Raw genomic sequence first — 18,201 nt, 5'->3', positions numbered from 1 at the left:
AGCCTCCATCAATTAAACGAACAAACCCGTTTGGATAATGCGCTCGATTTAGATGTACCGTATTTTCCGGACTTTAGGTCGTACTTTTTTTCATAGGTTGGCTGGTGCTGCGACTTTTACTGTGGAGCGACTTAAACATGAAAATAAATGTCATTTCACAGACAGCCACGAGAGGGCACTCTAGACTTACTCTGTTCATGTTAATTTTTCGTGTCGCTAAATAACCTTCGTTGTGTTAGCACATCTTACATCTAGTCAGCCTGTTCTTTATTCCTTCATGAATGTTCGAACTTTTCTTACAAGATGAAATTACTCGCAAAAAATGCGACTTATACTCCAGTGCGACCATGTCTAATTTTTTTTAACCTCATTATGCATTTTTGGGCTGGTTCGACCTGTAGTCTGGAAAATATGGTATCTGCTTTATTTGTATCTGTGATAGTGATAGATCGATTATCGTCCGGGCCGATATTTGGCATTTTGCCAATAATCGACATCTGCCTTTTTGATAACTTTAAAGCTCGATATTTTAAAAGCTGTTTTATTTTGGCTCGCTGCAGCACACATTTCTCTCTCTCGGCTGTGCTGGTGGCCTCGCCTGCAGAAGCAGATTGGCCCGCCCACAGCATCACCTGTTTGTTTCATCGTTGGTAGCAGCCAATCAGCAGTAAGCTCCATGACTACTAATAATCGGTATCGGCCCTGAAAAAAAAAAGCATATCTCAGTCTGTGATGCTACAGCAACTCGCTTTACTGACGACTGACGGCAGTTTCTCCGTCTACTTCCAGGCAAAGACATCCTGAGGGAGACCATTAAGTTCATGTACACCGACTGGGCCGACAGAGACAACGGCGACATGCGGCGCAAAACCTTGCTGGCGCTGTTTACGGACCACCAGTGGGTGGCGCCGGCAGTGGCCACCGCCAAGCTCCACGCCGAGTTCCAGTCGCCCGTTTACTTTTACACCTTCTACCACCACTGCCAGACGGAGACGCGGCCCGAGTGGGCCGACGCCGCCCACGGAGACGAGATCCCGTATGTTTTCGGGGTGCCCATGATCGGCGCCACCGACTTGTTCCCGTGCAACTTCTCCAAGAACGACGTGATGCTCAGCGCCGTCGTCATGACCTACTGGACCAACTTTGCCAAAACTGGGTGAGCATGGCTGCTTTTCAAATTCTGATACCAACTCGAGAAAACTTGTGGATTTTCGACACCACGTTAGCTTTTTGTGGATTGACCGGGCGGGTGTTCAGTGAAGTGACCTTGACGTCGTCTCCTGTTCCTCCACTAGGGATCCCAACTTGCCAGTCCCCCAGGACACCAAATTCATCCACACCAAGCCCAATCGCTTCGAAGAAGTCATCTGGACCAAGTTCAACTCCAAGGACAAGCAGTACCTCCACATCGGCTTGAAACCTCGCGTCAGAGACAACTACCGAGCCAACAAGGTGGCTTTCTGGCTGGAGTTGGTCCCTCATCTGCATAATCTGCACGATGAGCTCTTTTCAACCACCACCCGCTCACCCCCCGGCCCGGGCCCCGGCACCCCCAGAACCAGAACTACAGGCTCGCGCACCACCCACCGCCCCTACCCTACCTTCTCGTACGACCCGGAGCCCGACAGTTCGGAGCGCCCGCCTCCCGTCCTTTTCCCCGGCGACACCCGCGACTACTCCACGGAGCTGAGCGTGACGGTCGCCGTGGGAGCGTCCCTCCTCTTCCTCAACATCCTGGCCTTCGCAGCGCTCTACTACAAGCGCGACAAAAGGCACGAGATGCGACGCCACCGGCTCTCTCCGCAGCGGGGCGGCCCCGCCAACGACCTGGCGCACAGCCAAGAGGAGGAGATCATGTCCCTGCAGATGAAGCATTCTGAGCACGACGCTCACCACGACATGGAGCCCCTGCGGCCCCACGACATCCTGCGGCCGTCCTGCCCGCCCGACTACACGCTGGCACTGCGCCGGGCCCCGGACGACGTGCCTCTGATGACGCCCAACACCATCACCATGATCCCCAGCACCATCACAAGCATGCAGCCCCTTCACGCGTTTAATACCTTCCCCACCACGGGCCACAACAACACTCTGCCCCACCCGCACTCCACCACCCGGGTATAGTCGGGGCCGAGCCAACGCAGCAGCACCAGCCGAGGTCCAGGAAGACCGGCTGTGCTTCAACCAACCCGGATCTGTGGTTTGGTGACTCTCTGAGAACATCTTCGCCACCTCCGTATTGTGCCGCCGAGCTCAAGCGCACGCGGCGTAGCAACTGAGCTGTGAGTTTGGGAGGAGCGGCTCTTCTCAAAAAGTGTGGGGATGTTTTTTCCGAGCAGCCCCTTTTGCCGTTTCTTCAAGGGAACTCTCGCCTTTTCTTTGTTTTGAATTATTCTGAGTATAATGGTGTCGCCTACTGTTTCATCCCCTTCTCTGTAGCTTAAGCCAGCTTTTTTTTGTTTTTCCCTGCCCCTTTTTCCAGTGTTTGTAAAGAAAGAGGGGTCAGCGATGAAAACGATCTCCAATCTTATACTTTCACTCAACCAGCATTCTCGGTGCCAAGTTCGTGTTTGCATTCTCATGAAGGGCAACAATGTTCGAGAAAATACAATATTTATTGTCCACTAACATACGTGTTCTCATGACAAAAGTGCCAAAGTGGCCCTTGATTGTGCTTTTCTTTTTCTTTCACTGCTTGTCTCTTGTTCAGTTGTTGTTTTTTATGTGCAACTGCATTTTGTTTGGTTGAAAATATAGTTATAGAGAAAGTATATATAAAAAAATATATAGTTGTATATGTGTAAAAAGGAGAAAGTCTATAATTGGGGTATTTTGCGGTCGGGGGATCTATGCATGAATTCTATTCAAAGGAGGCTCATGGTGGGGGGGGGGGTTGTTGGGGGTCACAGCAGGGTCACGTTTCCCCAAAGCAACAAAAGCGCGTCACCTTTCTGTATCATTTCTGTACAAAAAAACGAAACAAAAGAAAACATCTAAGCGCGGCCTTCATCTCCTTCATCTCTCATTTGGACATTTGGGCCACCTTCTGTTGTCGTCACGCCAGCGACGGTAAGCTTCTGCTTTCTCGCCTCTGCGCAGCGCTTTCACGAGGTACCAAAGCTGGACTTGTGACTCGTTTTTTTTCATTGTTTCCTTCAATTGTGCTCGGTTCGACGCAAAGAGTGTGTGGAATTTCATCGCGCGTGCGTGTGTGTCTGTTTTCATGATAATTCGGCTCTTCTATTTCAACCCGGAAGGAAGACTTAAAATGGCGACTCGAAGCACACAGGTGGGTTGGGACCCTTAAAACGGCGACACGTGTTGCTGTTCTCGATTGTGTCCTTTTTTTTTTTTTTTTTTTTTTTTCCTGTCACCGGTGATGTCGTTGCTCGTGTGCTAGCTTTTAGCCCGTTTCCTTTTGATATCCTCTTCGTTGTTATCCAATTCGCAAAAGAGGGGGGGGGCGCCGCCACCACCTCACTGAGCGCTTAATCGGAGAATTTTGCAAGTAGAGACACCTGCACAATGTATAAGACAAAAAAACAGTTCTGCAGAGTCGATGATGACGGCCATGGGGAAAAGAGACTTTGGAGAAAGCCTTAAATCATAAAAGGGGACACACCGAGCTGACATTTAAAGGCATGGCCAGCTTTGTATCTTCTCTGTTTGCCAAGATGAAACTTTTGCTATTCCGTCCTTTGGAGGATGTCCGATACACGCTTTTGTACCCCTGTGAGGTCAAAGTCAGTGAGGAGGGGAGCAGTGAGGTGAACAGACTGACACTACCTGAAGCAGAAAACCGCAAGTTATGCGCGCCGGGCTGTTCTTCTTTCTTGTCTATTTTATAAACTGCCGCTGGAAGGCGACTTGCAGTGTGCAAAGAGGATGTGAGAATGAAGGACTTACAAACACACACACACACACAAACCTGCAAACAAATCAAAAGTGTACATTTTTAAGTGTAAGAATCAACCAGATAAAATATTTGTAAATATTAAGTTTCTTGATAGTTTTTCCTTTTTTTTTGGGGGGGGGGGTGAAAGAACAAAATGCTCAAATTTTATGACGACCCGTGACAACAGGTGCAGTTTGCAACGAAAGTGCGGCTGTGCTGATTTTTGTTTTGTCTCGTCCTCATCACATTCTGACACTGTAGCACATATTCATCATGCTAGTTTTCGAATAAATGCTACTCTAAATTACAAATACGCAGGAAGAAAAAAAAATTGTTTTGTGCCAGCTATTTAATCGTGGCTCTCGTGTTTTTCATTTTTCATTTCACTTTGAAAGTCCACCTTGTTATTGAAGCATACATGATGTGCTTAGTTCTGCATAATGTTAAAGTTAGCCATGATTTTGTGCTCCACAAATTGGGAGGTGAAGGGAACCCGCGCCATTGGTTCACGGTGAGACGAGGCCCTCGATTATCTCACTTCACATGTAGCCATGTTTACATGAAGCCACTTTAATGTGGGTCCGACATGAGGGCTTTGATACCATAAGATGCCTCGCACACACACACATGAATAAGATCCTACAGTTATTACAATACTGTCAGCACACTGTGCCCGAGTTCTGTATATTCTGAAGGGAGTAGTCAAACGAGGACATCTGTTTGAAGTCAATGGCACATGCAAGCACATAATTGCAAACACGCACGCGCATTAACTTCCTGCTCGGATTCCAACGTAAAGTTGCACCTGTTGTCTACTTTTTTTCCTTTCGTTTGATTTTTTTTTTTTTAATCAGGAACCCAAGATTTGAGAAGAATTTTGTTTAATAGTGGCATTTTGAAAAGGTGCTAAAAAATAGAGAAAAACTATTGAGGTGATGATCTCTCTGTTTATTTTAGAAATTATTATCCACTGTATGCTGTGATACTGATCTGGGAAACATTAAAGACATTCATAGCCAGTGTCTGCACCCGGTGTCTTTATTGAAGATTAATTCAATAATACTAACACGAATAAAGATTCTAAAGTGCACTGATGTAGCAATAAACTGCGAAAAAATATGCCTCAAACGACCTTCCTGCATATATGTATACATACTCTGTAAAAGGTGACAAAATAAGCATTGCTTATTCATTGCGTGACACATCTTTGACCACAAGGTGTCGCCAGATCACACCTTTTGTCCGATAACTAGGAGTGTAGTTTCTTGCTCTTTTTTTTATGTATTCATTTTAGGAAGAATTTTAAGACGATGCCGGTCGACCTAACGAAACGTAATGTCTTTTTTTTTTATTTTGGGCTTGCTTTGCTGCCGGCCTACGCTGTAACAACTATATGCAAATTCTGAATAATTATCTGTCACAGATAATAATTCCAGAAATATAGCTATGATTTAATGTTAATTAGTGGTTTGAAAAGCGGAAAACGGACTTTAACTCATCGTTCGCGGCGCCTTATTTTGACACTTCCTGTTTTGTTCTACTTCCGGGTCATGCGCCAACCTGGACTGCTTGTGCTAAGATGCTACAGTGTTAAGCGACGAGAAAAAGCGAATCTCTTCTCCAATCACCAGACGGAGGTAAGAAATGCTGCAACCAGACTTTAATGTGAATTATTCGGTTGAGAAGAAGAAAACACGTTCGTTAGCGATCGTTTGTGCATGCTTTAATTCGCTTTTGTCGCGGTAGTGTCGCAACGTGAAGCCATTTAGTCAGCGGTGATTCAACTTTCGCCCCAATGCAGCATTTCGGTGGGACATGAGCAACCCCGGAATGTCTTCCCTGCCCGCGGTAGCCCCCGTGCAGCCTTCCGACAGCCCCTGTGCTGTCGACATCGACCCGGTGGAGTACACCCTCCGGAAGCGACTCCCCCGCAAGCTCCCAAAGAGGCGCAACGACGTGTACGTCAACATGAAGACGGACTTCCGGGCGCAGCTCGCACGCTGCCAGAAGCTGTTGGACGGTGGCAGCGGCCACCGGGAGATTTGCGTGCACGGCCTGGGCCTGGCCATCAACCGGGCCATCAACATCGCGCTCCAGCTGCAGGCCAGCAGCCAGGGGGCGCTGCAGCTGGCCGCCAACACCTCCACGGTGGAGCTGGTGGACGACCTGGAGCCCGAAGACCCCGACGAGGCCGCCGAGCCCCTGACGCGAACGCGCAACAATTCGGCCATCCACATCAAGGTTTTTTATCCCGACCCCCAGTGAAGGACCAAGAAGCGGCTGAAAGAAATTGCTTACATGTTTGGGCGACATAAGTCATTTATTTGGAGGACTGAGTCGGGTTTGAACAGAAGCCTACTGTTGCATCACCAGAAAAAAAGTTGAATAACGTGCTAAATTGACTTTCGCCTTCATCTGAACCAAACGAAGTTATTCCGGTTCAGGTCACTGGCAGAGTTCTTTTTAAGTTAAGTTAAAACGTGAGATTTGATGTATTTATTTCCAAAGTGTGTCAGCAACATGCTTCGTTGGGTTTGCATGTCGTTTTGTGCATAAATTCCTTTCCTTATTCATCGAATATTGTTCAGATCTCCAGTTTACTAATTTTGATTTTCCAGCTCGTGTTGTATTGAATGTCCACTAGGTGTCAGTAGTTGATGAGCTTCGCGTACCTCCGTTTTTCTCAAGAGTCCCAAACATTTGCCAATGAAAGTCTTTGTTTGTAAACTACAAATAAATTAAGCTGAAAATCAGACGACGATGTCTTTTTTATTCCTTTTCATTCACTTGGGGAAAATATTTTTAAAGTAATTTTATGGGTGATTCTTATGCTATGCTGAGTATTTTTTTGCGTTTAATAATTTTTAAAAAAAAATCCCCAAAATAAAAAATTCTGAAAAACTGGGAAAAAAAATCTGAAAAACAAACAAAACTAAAATTAAACAAAACATACGCTTCAAAACAAACCTTTAAAACAGCCCCCAAAATTACCCCAAAAAAAAACAGGATTGTTTTTTTCTCATCATTGCAATACACTTCCGCTAATGTGGAAGCGGCAATTTGTTTGCTGATCCCAATTTTTGATTTCCAAGCAGGAAAGACAAGGACAGACCACTTGTTTCTCTTGTTTCTTTATCCAAGAATAACATTTTCTATTTAAATAGCAACTTTTACAGTAATTGGACTGGTAATGTGAAAACAGGAAAGGAGAACATGTGCAAACATCCTCAAAAACATCTTGCACTTGCGCAAAAAAATGAGGAAGAAAACAAGGAAGAAAAGTCGACTAGTTTGGAATAGCTGAACATCCATCCGCGCTTCGTTTGCAGGATGTTTTTGTTTCTTTTAGCAGGCTATCACCGTGCAGGCTCTGCTTGATTGTTTGCATGACAGATAATGACGGAGCAGCTTCAAAGTTCTCATGTCCTCCTGATTGAACTCTGGCCGCCCCGTTGACTGCATCCTCTCTTCGGAAGCATGCGACGGCGCAAACCAAAACGGTGGCTTTTCCAAACGTCTTCGCCACGGCAAAAAAGATGAACATTGGAAAATACAAAGCTCAAAAGTAGAAAATCTGTATAAATAGTCATTACGCAATGTTTATAAAAAAATATGCAACCCGGTACTGTGGACACATAAACAAACGGAAAGTGTGTGTGAAGGCCTCGTTCACTTTTTGTAGGTGATCAATTACTCTCTGGATCCCGTAGCGTATTTCACTTTTTCAAAAGGTTAAACTGTCAGAGAAGAGACAAACACACCCACGTGCAGTCCTAACTGGCACATACACCAAAAGTGCAGCCTGATTTTGGTCAGTGTATGTCCGCGAGGACATTTCAAGGTGCCGTTCTCTCCAGCTGTGACTCTTCTTTGCCCTCACTGAGCTTAGTTTAAAAAAAAAAAAAAAAAAGATGATTGTGGCGTTGTGCTTTGTTTTTTGTTTTGTTTTGTTTTTGTTCTCAAATGCACACCACTTCTAGCAGCTAGCAAGTAGGTCATCAGAGGGGAGGCCTTTCTCTTGCCTCGGCAGCACAAAGCGGGGAAAGCTCGGAGTGAGGAGGCGGGCCGATCAGCTGACGTCTTGCTGACAGACCTGCGCGTCCGTCAGAAGGAGGCGCACTTTGCCTCGTAGGAAGTTGACGTGCCCTTGGAGCAAGTCGGCCGCCGTGGACGCCCGCCATGTGTGCTCCAGGCCCGCCGAGCTGGCTTCAGGCGTGTATTCCTTTCAAAACATAAATCCAAACATGTCAATACATTTTTATAAACAAATTGCATCGTACTTGAAAGTTAAATACAACTGAACTGTACGCAGGCTGTGATTCTTCTGTGTGCCACTAGAGAGCGCTTGTCCTAAAATGCATTATGGATTGGGTCATTATGCGCAGCTAAAGTGGTTTTCTCTTCTGGGAAGACGTCTGTGGGAATTGCGGCGCATTTTTCAGGTCTAAGGTCACTGGTGTCGATACCGCTCCGTCTTTGGTGTTTGCTGGGCTTCTTCCACCCGAGCAAGCAGGCCTCCCCTCCGTGGACCTTGTTTTGTTTGTTCCCTTGGGTGCAGTCATGCCCTGCCCAAACTTTTCCCACAAAGCACGCAGTTGTCCAAAATGTCACAGTGAGAGGAAGAAGGACCCCCTCCCCCCCAGAAGAAAAAAGAAAATCAAAATATTCAGAGATGTATACGGATCTTAAAGTCACCTGGCATCGACAATGAAGCTGCTATGAGGCAAGTTGAGGCGTGTTTGAAAGAGCGGCATGTGTTCCAGCGCACGGGAACTAATTTCCTCAAAACGGAGAACAGTTTGGCTTTTGTTTTGAAACAGAAAAAGAAAGCTCACTGTTAAGCAAAAAATGGAAAGGTCATTGAACATTGAGCATTCTCATTCCTCGTTGGAGCACTTATATTTAGATCAGGGCTTGCCCACGTGATACATTTGACACGAATATCCCAACTGCAGCAACGTCCTTGATAAAATGTTTATAAATTATAGTTCAATACAAACACGGTGAAGCAGCGTTTCGCTGTTATGCTGCGTGCAAATGGAATAAGATGCCAACAGAAGTGCAGTCAGCCCCAAGAGTAAATACTTTTAAATTCAGGTGGGAAATTATGCTTCCCTTTCCCATAAAAGAAAATCTGGTTTATGTACCGTAGTCATTTTTTAAAGATGCTTTTCACTTCTGAGTGAGAGTGAGAGAGAGAGGGGGGGCGAGGCCAACGAGAAGGCTCACTGTAACCAACTCGTGATCTGATTGGCTATCGCAACAGTCCATCAAATCTGAAAGCCCATTGGCTTCGACAGAACAGACGCCCGCACGATTGTATCTGAAGGCCTCGGACAAATCGTGCGTGCTACTGGTATTATGAAATCTGCCTGGCAACATGACTTAGCTGAATTCTGATTGGATAAAACTCTCAATTAAAAATAAAACACTAGGATATAATATGACATCAATGTGAAGAATATGATCATTTTTTTTCTTGATTATGTTCAGCCAGCAGAGAAGGCCTTGGCCATTTTATTGCCTTGGCTTCCCCTTTAAGGCCACGCCAGGTGGACCTCCGCAAGAACTGAACGATTCCGTATTGCCTCTGGTTTTGCAACGGTGACAGCGCGGCGAAGGAGCGTCGACTCACCGGAATGTCGAGCCTGCGCAGCACGGCGTTGACGCTGAGCACGTTTCTCACCAAGTTGTCGATGTAGTCGTGCAGCGCCGCGTTGGTGACCGAGCTGCGCAGCAAGCTGAGGGCCTGCTGCAGAAGCCACAGGCCACGCTGCACTTCCTGAGCTTTCTCCAGCGCCTGCTCCAAACACAAGTGACACGTTAGGCGCCGCTAAGCCATCGGGAGCGACTCGCAGCAAAAATGATTGTGGATGTCTTTACGTTTTTCCTTTCCCAGACATCAAAGTCTACTCTGGTTTGGGGAATGCTGACGGACTGGGACAGGGTGCATCCATCCCGGCATGACTTCTAAGGAGACAAGCGCAGGATTGGCCGTGAACCGTTGGGAAACATCGCAATGGGCGTGGCCTCACCATGGCGACTTCGGCGTCTTGCGCTTCCTTGATGAAATGGTTCAGCACCCTCAGATCGCAGATGGGCCTCAGCGGGGATGGCAGGCTTGGGCAGGTCCACTCCAACACCATCAACAGCAAGGCAAGTAGTCCTGGAACACATGACTCACTTGACATGCTTCTCGCGGAATTTTTATTTTTACCAGTAGCACTTAAAACACCGGTGACCTGACTTCTGAGATTTTTTTTTTTGCCTTCGACAGACATGAGTGAGCAATTCTAAAAAAAAAAAAAAGTTTACTGTCAAACGAAACATAAACCAAAGCGAAAACACAAAGCGCATAGCGTAGCCTTTTTAGCCTGCTAGCTTAATGCTAAAACGAACTAGCATGTTGCGATGCCAATAACCCTTTTCGTAATTGATTGAACGCACCGTGTAGAAACTTGGAGAGGGAAATTATAACAACAGTCACAGTCATACATTATTTATCCTCTGCAAAGAATGACTAATATTAGTGCCGTACTGATGAGCTGAGAAAAGTTGAGGCGTCTCAGTGAAAGAACAGCGCAATGAACATTTAACTGATGCAGTGTGATTGATTTGTCATTATTTTAGTTTTTTTTTATGAAGTACAATATTACAGAGTGCAATTTTTCCTCATTAACTCATTCACGACCAGCTGAGTAAAAAAATTATTTTTGACGTCTTTAGCCGTCAATGGAAATGAGTGAGTTAAAATGCCCATTTTTTTTTTCTTTTTTAGGGAAAGGCTAGAACATATTAATGGCAGCTTCATGTAAAAATAACGTAGCAAATGAAATACTGTGGCAGTGGACAAAAAAGTGGCTTTGCATGTTAGTGCTGATCCAAATAAGCAATGATTTAAACCTCGGCAGAAGTCTGAGCTGTACGCTCGCCGTGAAATTGCGCAGGGTGTCCCACACGTGATTGAGTCTGTGCGGCACAACCCAAACGGAGCAGTTGCGATGAAATCCATGAAAAAGGTTGTTCCCGCAAAACGTGACGGGCATTTTTGCAGTCATGTGAGAAGCATTCTGTTTATTGTGCTGCGGAGCTGACGAGCGTTTCGGCTTCATGCTCACTCGGACTTGCCGCAGCTGACTCGACTGCACTTTGTGAGTCAGCAAACTTTGACTTAGTTGTGATCAGGGCATGAATGATTTTGCGAAACTGTTCACGCCCCCTTAGTATTGCGACTGCGATTCTTTTTTCAAGTTCCTCTTAATGTCAATTTAAATTATCGTAATTGTTCAACCGTAGTTTTAGAGCATTGTGTTCTCTCGAGGCCAGTTCAGCGGGTGTGCTTGGCAAATGAGAGCAGGTCTCCTGTTGTCTCGTCATGTGGACGCACCTCGAGCTGAATGCACTCTTTCACTGCAGCCGGAATGTGACGCAAGGCACGATGAGACAGAGGATCATCAGATGAAGGCCAGATTAAGTGATACAGACTTGCCTGTAGTACCCATAAATGCAATCATTGGGTTCACGTCAGATGTCACAGGGGTCATAGTTTGGTGTTTTTCACCATAGTTAGTTTTTATTTTGTTCTCAAATTCAGCTACCTTTTTTAAATATGAGTCTTTGTTTGTTTTTAGTGTTTGTTTTATTTTTGTTCGTACAAAGAGTACTTGTGAAGGGCAAAATGTATCTACTGGCAAACAGATGAACAACCATCCACAAATGAGATGCCAAAAATTATTGATTAGCTGCTAGTCGAGTTCAAGGTTGATCGACTAGTCTGCGCTATGTCCATCTGTGTAAAATACAGCGACTAGTCGACCTCAAGCTCGAGTTGACTAGTCTATACTAAGTCCATCTGTATTACATGCATCGATTAGTCTGGACTCTGTCTAATCACATTAAAAAAAATAGACCTCACGCTTGAGCAAGATTACTTCAGTAAATGAAAACTAACAAAATGAGTAAAATTGCAAACACATTTTTGTAAACGAAATCAAAACGAAGGTTTTTTGTTTTAAAAAGTCAGAAAACTAACTGAAGTTAGATTTACAAAACTAAATAAAAGTAACTACAATTCCAGCAACATTTTCCTTCATTTTCATTTTTGCCATTTAATTTAATACGCCAGCATTCGGGATTCATTTTAAATGTATTTATGTCGGTTTTTGTGACATGGGTGTGAGCCGGAAGAAAAACGCATCGCACAGTCGTCTGGGATGTTTGTCGCACAGAAGCGACATCATCAAGCAGCAGCCAACAAAAAAGAGCCAGCGGACGACATTGTTCCTCTGGGATAAGTTTGCGTGTGGTTTTGGCTCGAATGGCTCACCTGCTCTTGTCATTTAACTCGGCCCGAAACGCAATGTTAGGTAAACAATATGTGTATGTATATATTATTTATATTTCTATCTCAAATAATAGCTTTATTCTAATTAGGGCGCCTGCATGCATGCGTTTAGAAACTGTATCAGTTTGTGGACTGTTAAAATTGTAAACTGTACCCCGGTATATCAAAATGTTTTAAAATAATATTTTTGTTGATTGCATTTTTACAACACAATACTTTTTTTTTTTTATTAAATCTTGCTCACAAGTAAACCATTTTTAAAATATCATTTAAATATAAAACTAATACTAAAACAAAAGTAACACTGTTTAAAAAAAAAAAGCACTAATAAACAAAACTCAAAACAAAATGACCTATAATTCAACTCCCTAAAATATAATAACCCTGTGCTTGAGTTGACTAGTCTGCACTATGTCCATCCATATATATTCTGTGACTTGTCGACTTCAAGCTCGAGTCGACTAGTCTGCACTATATATGCCTCCGTATAAAACACAAGTCCTGTATAATTGTCCACAGAATTTGACGTGCAATAAGCACAGTACGGAATACCTCTTCTCAGGTTATGTTAGACGCATGAAAATGTAAAAGCTTTCATGAGACGCGTGCTGTGGTATGAGCGCTAAAAAAACGTCATGTTTAACTTGAATAGCCTTTTGTACATTATTGTAAACAAAACTCAATTCAAGTCCTTCAAGTTAATGAAAGTTCTGAACTTTTCAAGTGGACTGGATTTGTTTTTACCATTGAGAAGGAGCTCATGTGGTCCACTTCTTGTATTTTTTTGTGACAGTCATCGGATATCATTAGACAGTTTGATCTATTTTGTTCTTTTTTTTTTTTTTTTCATCTTGTGATCTTGATTGAAACACACCCCGGCATGCCTTTAGAACAGAAAAGGAGTTTTCACGCAAAGTTGGGGGGGGGGGGCATGCAAGGGGTCCGATCGGTGACTCCGAAGGAAGTCCCACACTTAATGATTGATGAATTCAATCTGAGGGTCAACAATTTCTTGAACGTTCAGTCTGGTGGTGGCCGAGGTGTGTGTGCAAATCATTGGCCTCCTTTGCAAACAAAACCGGTGTGTAACTCCACCGAGAGGATTAACTTTGACCTCTGCACCTCCACCGTTGCCTACGTGAGAATGTGCGGACCTTCGTTATCGCCTCGTGTGGCGGAAAGATTGAAATGGCCGACAAGCTATGTCAGGGATCTAATCTATTTTAAATTGAAGTGGCTTCGGGCGGACGGTGGCAAGCGGCCCAGAGACGCCGGGATGCGCACCTGTGAGGTTCTGACGTCACAGGTCCACCCACTCCAACGTGGCAGGAGGCCAAACGTGAGAGTGCCATTTTGAGGAGCGTTGCCTCCTTCACCGAGGATGGATGGCCGGTTGGCATGAAGTCAGTTCCGCCGTGGCCGAGTTTGAATCCTGAGCATGACATCTGCACGGCCTGAGTATGTGAGAACTTTGCTGAAATCTGCACAGTCAGCGTCTACGTCAATGGACTTGACATGCCTTTAGAGGTTTTAAGACTTGGGTTCCCCTTTTTGAGAAAAGTGCAGGGGGTACATGAATGAACCTTGAGGGACTCCAACTGCACTCCTATTTGTGACTGTGCAGTTTGTAGGATTAATGCTGCATTTTTACAGCCTTTCACAAGTATTGTCAAATTCCATAGACTTTGCAGTGGCGGAATGTGCTGAGGTCGACACATTTTCGGAATAATGTCACTTTGCACTTAAGTGTGTGCACGTATCTCCAACACTGCTGTAATTAGACGTGTGATCGAGTCAACGGCATGCATCCCTAACCTGTCTTCCAGATCCGAAGTGGATCAGATCATCTTCTTGCCCAATCGGCTTTTTTTTTTTTTTTACAGTAACATATTCCTTTCCATTTCCAATTTAACAAACAGTATAGTTTTTTTTTTTTTTTTTTGTGGAGCATTTTCTCAGGAGACTTGCTCATTGACATTCAGTCAAATGATGAATTCATTCGTTTCTATGAACTTGAAGAGTTTTTCTGATCCGTAGGACGTGCTTGCCGTTTTGTTCTCCTCGCTGAGATGCCTCAGATAATTTTTCTCCTCGGAAACTCAAATTGAAATTTTGTTCCGCTGCACAACTTCAAATGAATGAAAGCAGAAACAAACTTTTACTTGCTTCTATTCCTTCCACTGACTTTGAGCATGGACACATACGATGAATTTTCAAAAGTCAACACCCCCCCCCCTGACCACGTAACCATAACTCCGAAACGGGTTCAAGTCGACTTGTGATCAATTGCTCCTTTGTCTGCGTGCGTGTGCGTGCGAGCATGTGAGACGACAATCCCGTTTCGAAGCGTGAATGAGTGTCCAAAGCATGCAGCGACCATGTCAATAGTCTCTATTTGCGCACACACATGCTGTATCGTGCTTCGTCAGCACATGACGCACCTGATGGCGACAACGTGACGAGGCTCTTCTTACCTCTACCGGTGTTCTGCAACATTCGCACACGGCTGCCTCATCTTTCAACAACATGCCAGCAAATGCGCATCAACGAAGCCTGCCGCGGCCAGCCAAGTTGCAGCCCGCCCGCTCCGTGGCGAGGAAGTCCGCGTGTGTGCTCGAGAGAAGTAGACCCCCTCCTCCCTCCCCCAGCAGACCGCGTTTGCATCACCGCTCAGCTTTGTCCAAAGCTTTTTATTTGCCTCACCACCCCCACCCCCGCAACCACGCGCGCCCTCCCAAAGGCGCGAGCGGCGAGGACGAGGACGCGCGTGTCTATTTTTTTTTATCCCCCCAGCAGGAGCACGAAGGGGGTAAATACGGTCCCCCAAACTCACCGGGAAAGTCCATGGCGGTGTCCGCATCGCTCGCACCGTTAATTGGAAGCGAGGCTCTTTTGAGGATCCACGCCACTTATCCGGTAGGTGTTTCTAAAAACTGATCCTTTTTGTTTTTTTAAATAATTGATGCTCGGCGGGATAAGCTTGCATTGTCCGCGTGGTGACGATCCCACTGCCCCGAAAAGTGGTTTCTCTCATTGTTATCCCAACGAAAGGCTTTCGCTGTTTATAAAGAATGGCTCCCAAAAGGTAAATAGTGGCTCGCTAAAAAGGTGCGGAGACTTCCCATCTATTGTTTAGATGCTTTCCATTTGCTTACGTGAGTCTCCCCCTCCACCCCCCTCCGCCAAATTTCCTCAAAATACTCCATGTCTGGGTTGCTGACAGTCCATTTTAGATGCAACCTGACTGCCCTTTAACAATTAAACAATTCACCATTGACGTCATAAACTTTTTTTTTGTTCTGTTTGAATCAACTGCATTTACTGGACCTTTTCAGGTCAACAAATGTGTGCGATTGTGTGCGTGTGTGTAACAATAATTGTGCTGCCCTTAATTGCATTTTTCCGAATTCCAGATAGCATCTATGCACTGTGAAACAAAACAAAAGTTGAGTAAGATCAAAATTTCAAGGCAACAAACCGATAAAATTCGAAGTTGAAGAAGAAGAAATTCAACAACACATCTTACGTTGTGTTGTTGTGGAAATTTGCTTTCCCAAATCTGCCGCTGCCATTTTAAAACGACCATGACGTTAAAACAGAGCATGCGCGGACCGGACGCAGCCTGTTTATTCCGATTGAATTGTCTACATGACGCTCGTACGGATTGGCAAAAAAATTACCACCCCGATGAATTCGAATGAAATTCCAATTTTTATAAATAAGGCCGCAGGGTCGAGGCCAGAACGGTACCGAGATCGCGGCCGGAGTGCGACGGACTGACCGGCAAAAAAAACAATCAAGTGCTCAGCTGTGACTCAATGGACTGTATCGGTTTTGAGAATTGTTTCAAATGTCTGTAATTTAGATTTCAAAGTTGTTCCATCTTAAATGAACAATTTAGCCCCGCCCAGAATCCAAATTGAGTCCTTTTTGTGTCACTGTGGGAATAATCAGACAAGAAATACAAATGAGGCTGAACCGTGAGAAGAGATGAGTAATGATTCCTGAGATGATGACAACCGCTCTCTAGATACCCCCCCCCCCGCCGCCCCGCTCTCGAGCTTTTCTTAAATACCTCATACATCACTTGAGATCACTCCTCAGTATTCGGTTGTGGTTTGCTGCATTGGAGGCCGTATCAGAATCTGGATCTGAATCATCTTCATTGGCCAAGTATATAAAACACACAACGGATTTGTCTTGGGCATTATATACGGTCAATCCTCCTCACCAAGCTTGTTTCTAAACTCCAATCCAATCCAAACGATCAAAACCAATTTTCCGCTACAGGAAGAAGCCGGGGATTCCAAGAATCGTGTCCGCGGCCGCCTCGCTAGTGTGAGCAGGCAGTGTTTCGAAAATAGGCCAGACATGATATAGCTTCCTTGTGATAGGATGACACAAATGACCCTCAGTCACACACACCAGACAAGATGGCTGCCCGCTTTATTCATGTCACGCTAAACGGCGCTGGATCGATTGCATAAGTCGCATCTATACGCCGATATTAAACATCCTCAGCGCGGCCCCCCGTGAAGCGCAGCTATTAAAAGCCGATCGATCTTTCCTGGAAGTTCTCTCTGCGCGGCCCTTGGGATGCGGGAGGGGAGTGTGTGTGTGTGTGGGGGTGTGCGTGTGTGTGTGTGTGTGTGTGTGTGTAATGAATGACAGCTTTAATGCTTAACTGCCGCTGCGTTAAAGTTAAAGAGACAATGTCGACAGATTGTTGCTGTGTTTGCTCTCGCAGTGGCCTGTTTGCTTTTGTCTGCGCCAGAATGGGAGTGTGGGGAAAGAGAGAGACAAGGTACGTGCTGCGAGCCATGCTTCATGATCAGAGGGATTGGGGTGGAAGGTGACTGCGGGGGGTTTCGGTGTGTGCGTGTCGTCGGCGGGTGGCTCGGGAGTGTCATTGTTCTCGATTCATGACATTTATTGGATTTAAAGCTGAGTTCTTTATGAGCACCACCTCCGGGGGCCCGCTGCCGCCGTCCGTGTGCGAATCCATTTCTGCTCCACGTTTGTGGGCTCGTGGCCAGCTGGGTCTACTCCTCTGGCGCGACACAAGACAGGAAGCTGACATAAAAGAATGGGGGGGGGGGCTGTTAGGTACACCGGAACCGAGGTAGGAGCCACCGACTGGGGGCCGGAATTCCTTGTTTCGGCTTGTATGCGTCCATGGTGACACGAATACGGTGACCTTGCTGTGATCTTGTGAATGGGTGGGGGGGGTCATTCCAGGACATGAAACCGGTCGCTGAGATTCCCCTCAGAATATGTCTGTCCATCTACATCAGGGGAGGGCAAACTTTTTGATTGGCGGGCCACGAGTGGTTCTAAAATTTGACAGAGAGGCCGGACCATGAACAGATGGATGCAGTGTTTTGGTAACCTCACCTCATCTGAGAAAAAAATTACATTTAATTTTAATGAAAGTAAGTTACAACCATATATATGTTTTTGAAAAACCACAGTATTTAGAAAATAAAACATTAACAAGGTTTATTCATTTAATTTTTTTCAAGTTCGGCGGGCCAGATTAAAACGTTTAACGATCCGCAGGTGGCCCCCGGGCCGTAGTTTGCCCACGCCTGATCTAGTGTGTATACACCCTATTTCTTGAGTTGGTCAATCACTGCCAAATTTGTAGTGAGTATATGTTATCTCCTGTGAGGTTTCGTCAATGTAAGCCACGATGCATCTTGGTTTGAGGTTGAAGACTAGTCGACTGCTGCTTGAAGTCAACTAGTTGCTTATCTCTTGTTTTTAACATCCCTTCTTCCTCTTAGTCAATTTCTGTTGTTTCTGTTCCAGTCTGTCAAAATGTGTCTCTGCGAGACACCGGTTCAGGGTTCTAGAAAGGTAAAGGGGGTCGCTGACACCATTGACTAATCGACTCGGAGTCGGCTTGCATCCCATTAGTGGCGATGATCAAAAAAAAAATAAAATCAGTTCTTCAACACTT

At 45.4% G+C, this 18,201-nt stretch overlaps 3 protein-coding genes across 10 annotated transcripts in view; 2 read left to right on the top strand and 1 right to left on the bottom strand.

The window, feature by feature from the left end:
• The window catches only part of nlgn2a (neuroligin 2a), a 69,899-nt gene extending 64,985 nt beyond the window's left edge, over positions 1 to 4,914 (top strand). For all 3 annotated transcript variants that reach the window (XM_088292839.1, XM_088292838.1, XM_088292840.1), the window contains 2 exons: positions 790 to 1,156; positions 1,296 to 4,914. In XM_088292839.1, coding sequence (XP_088148965.1) covers positions 790 to 1,156; positions 1,296 to 2,124 — 1,196 coding nt within the window. In that variant the 3' untranslated portion in view covers positions 2,125 to 4,914. The remainder of the gene's footprint in view (positions 1 to 789; positions 1,157 to 1,295) is intronic.
• A 464-nt stretch (positions 4,915 to 5,378) lies between these two features.
• Positions 5,379 to 6,648, top strand: pop7 (POP7 homolog, ribonuclease P/MRP subunit). Of its 2 annotated transcripts, none has more exons than XM_088294139.1 (2): positions 5,379 to 5,532; positions 5,697 to 6,648. In XM_088294139.1, the coding sequence occupies exon 2, from the start codon at positions 5,711 to 5,713 to the stop codon at positions 6,158 to 6,160; it is 450 nt and encodes a 149-aa protein (XP_088150265.1). In that variant the 5' UTR covers positions 5,379 to 5,532; positions 5,697 to 5,710; the 3' UTR covers positions 6,161 to 6,648. The 2 variants fall into 2 exon arrangements, with proteins under 2 accessions (XP_088150265.1, XP_088150267.1); XM_088294141.1 differs by having other exon boundaries at positions 5,403 to 5,532; positions 5,642 to 6,648.
• Positions 6,649 to 7,064: 416 nt separating this feature from the next.
• Positions 7,065 to 15,330, bottom strand: epoa (erythropoietin a). 5 transcript variants are annotated; one of them, XM_088294692.1, is made up of 5 exons: positions 15,073 to 15,321; positions 9,931 to 10,061; positions 9,779 to 9,865; positions 9,531 to 9,695; positions 7,065 to 8,117 (listed from the first exon to the last, which is right to left on the bottom strand). In XM_088294692.1, exons 1-5 carry the CDS (start codon positions 15,083 to 15,085, stop codon positions 7,965 to 7,967), a joined length of 549 nt encoding a protein of 182 aa, XP_088150818.1. In that variant the 5' UTR covers positions 15,086 to 15,321; the 3' UTR covers positions 7,065 to 7,964. The 5 variants fall into 5 exon arrangements, with proteins under 5 accessions (XP_088150818.1, XP_088150816.1, XP_088150819.1 ...); XM_088294690.1 differs by lacking the exon at positions 15,073 to 15,321 and adding an exon at positions 14,714 to 14,882; XM_088294693.1 differs by lacking the exon at positions 15,073 to 15,321 and adding an exon at positions 14,714 to 14,882 and having other exon boundaries at positions 9,582 to 9,695.
• Positions 15,331 to 18,201: the final 2,871 nt, after the last annotated feature.

This window comes from Idiotropiscis lumnitzeri, chromosome 4 (genome assembly GCF_059441095.1).
Source record: "Idiotropiscis lumnitzeri isolate Australia: NSW breed Sydney's pygmy pipehorse chromosome 4, RoL_Ilum_1.0, whole genome shotgun sequence".
Lineage (NCBI taxonomy): Eukaryota > Metazoa > Chordata > Actinopteri > Syngnathiformes > Syngnathidae > Idiotropiscis > Idiotropiscis lumnitzeri.
This window is presented reverse-complemented; position numbering and strand designations above follow the sequence as displayed.

What these genes read in the sequence shown, in the direction of transcription:
- epoa (XM_088294688.1), bottom strand. Translation starts at nt 14,735, where the DNA reads ATGTTGCAGAACACCGGTAGAG. An exon ending in GTTGCAGAACACCGGTAGAG is followed by an intron (nt 10,062 to 14,713) that starts GTAAGAAGAGCC and finishes CATGTGTTCCAG; the next exon opens with GACTACTTGCCTTGCTGTTG. An exon ending in ATGTCTGGGAAAGGAAAAAC is followed by an intron (nt 9,696 to 9,778) that starts GTAAAGACATCC and finishes TGTTTGGAGCAG; the next exon opens with GCGCTGGAGAAAGCTCAGGA.
- pop7 (XM_088294139.1), top strand. Translation starts at nt 5,711, where the DNA reads ATGAGCAACCCCGGAATGTCTTCCCTGCCCGCGGTAGCCCCCGTGCAG.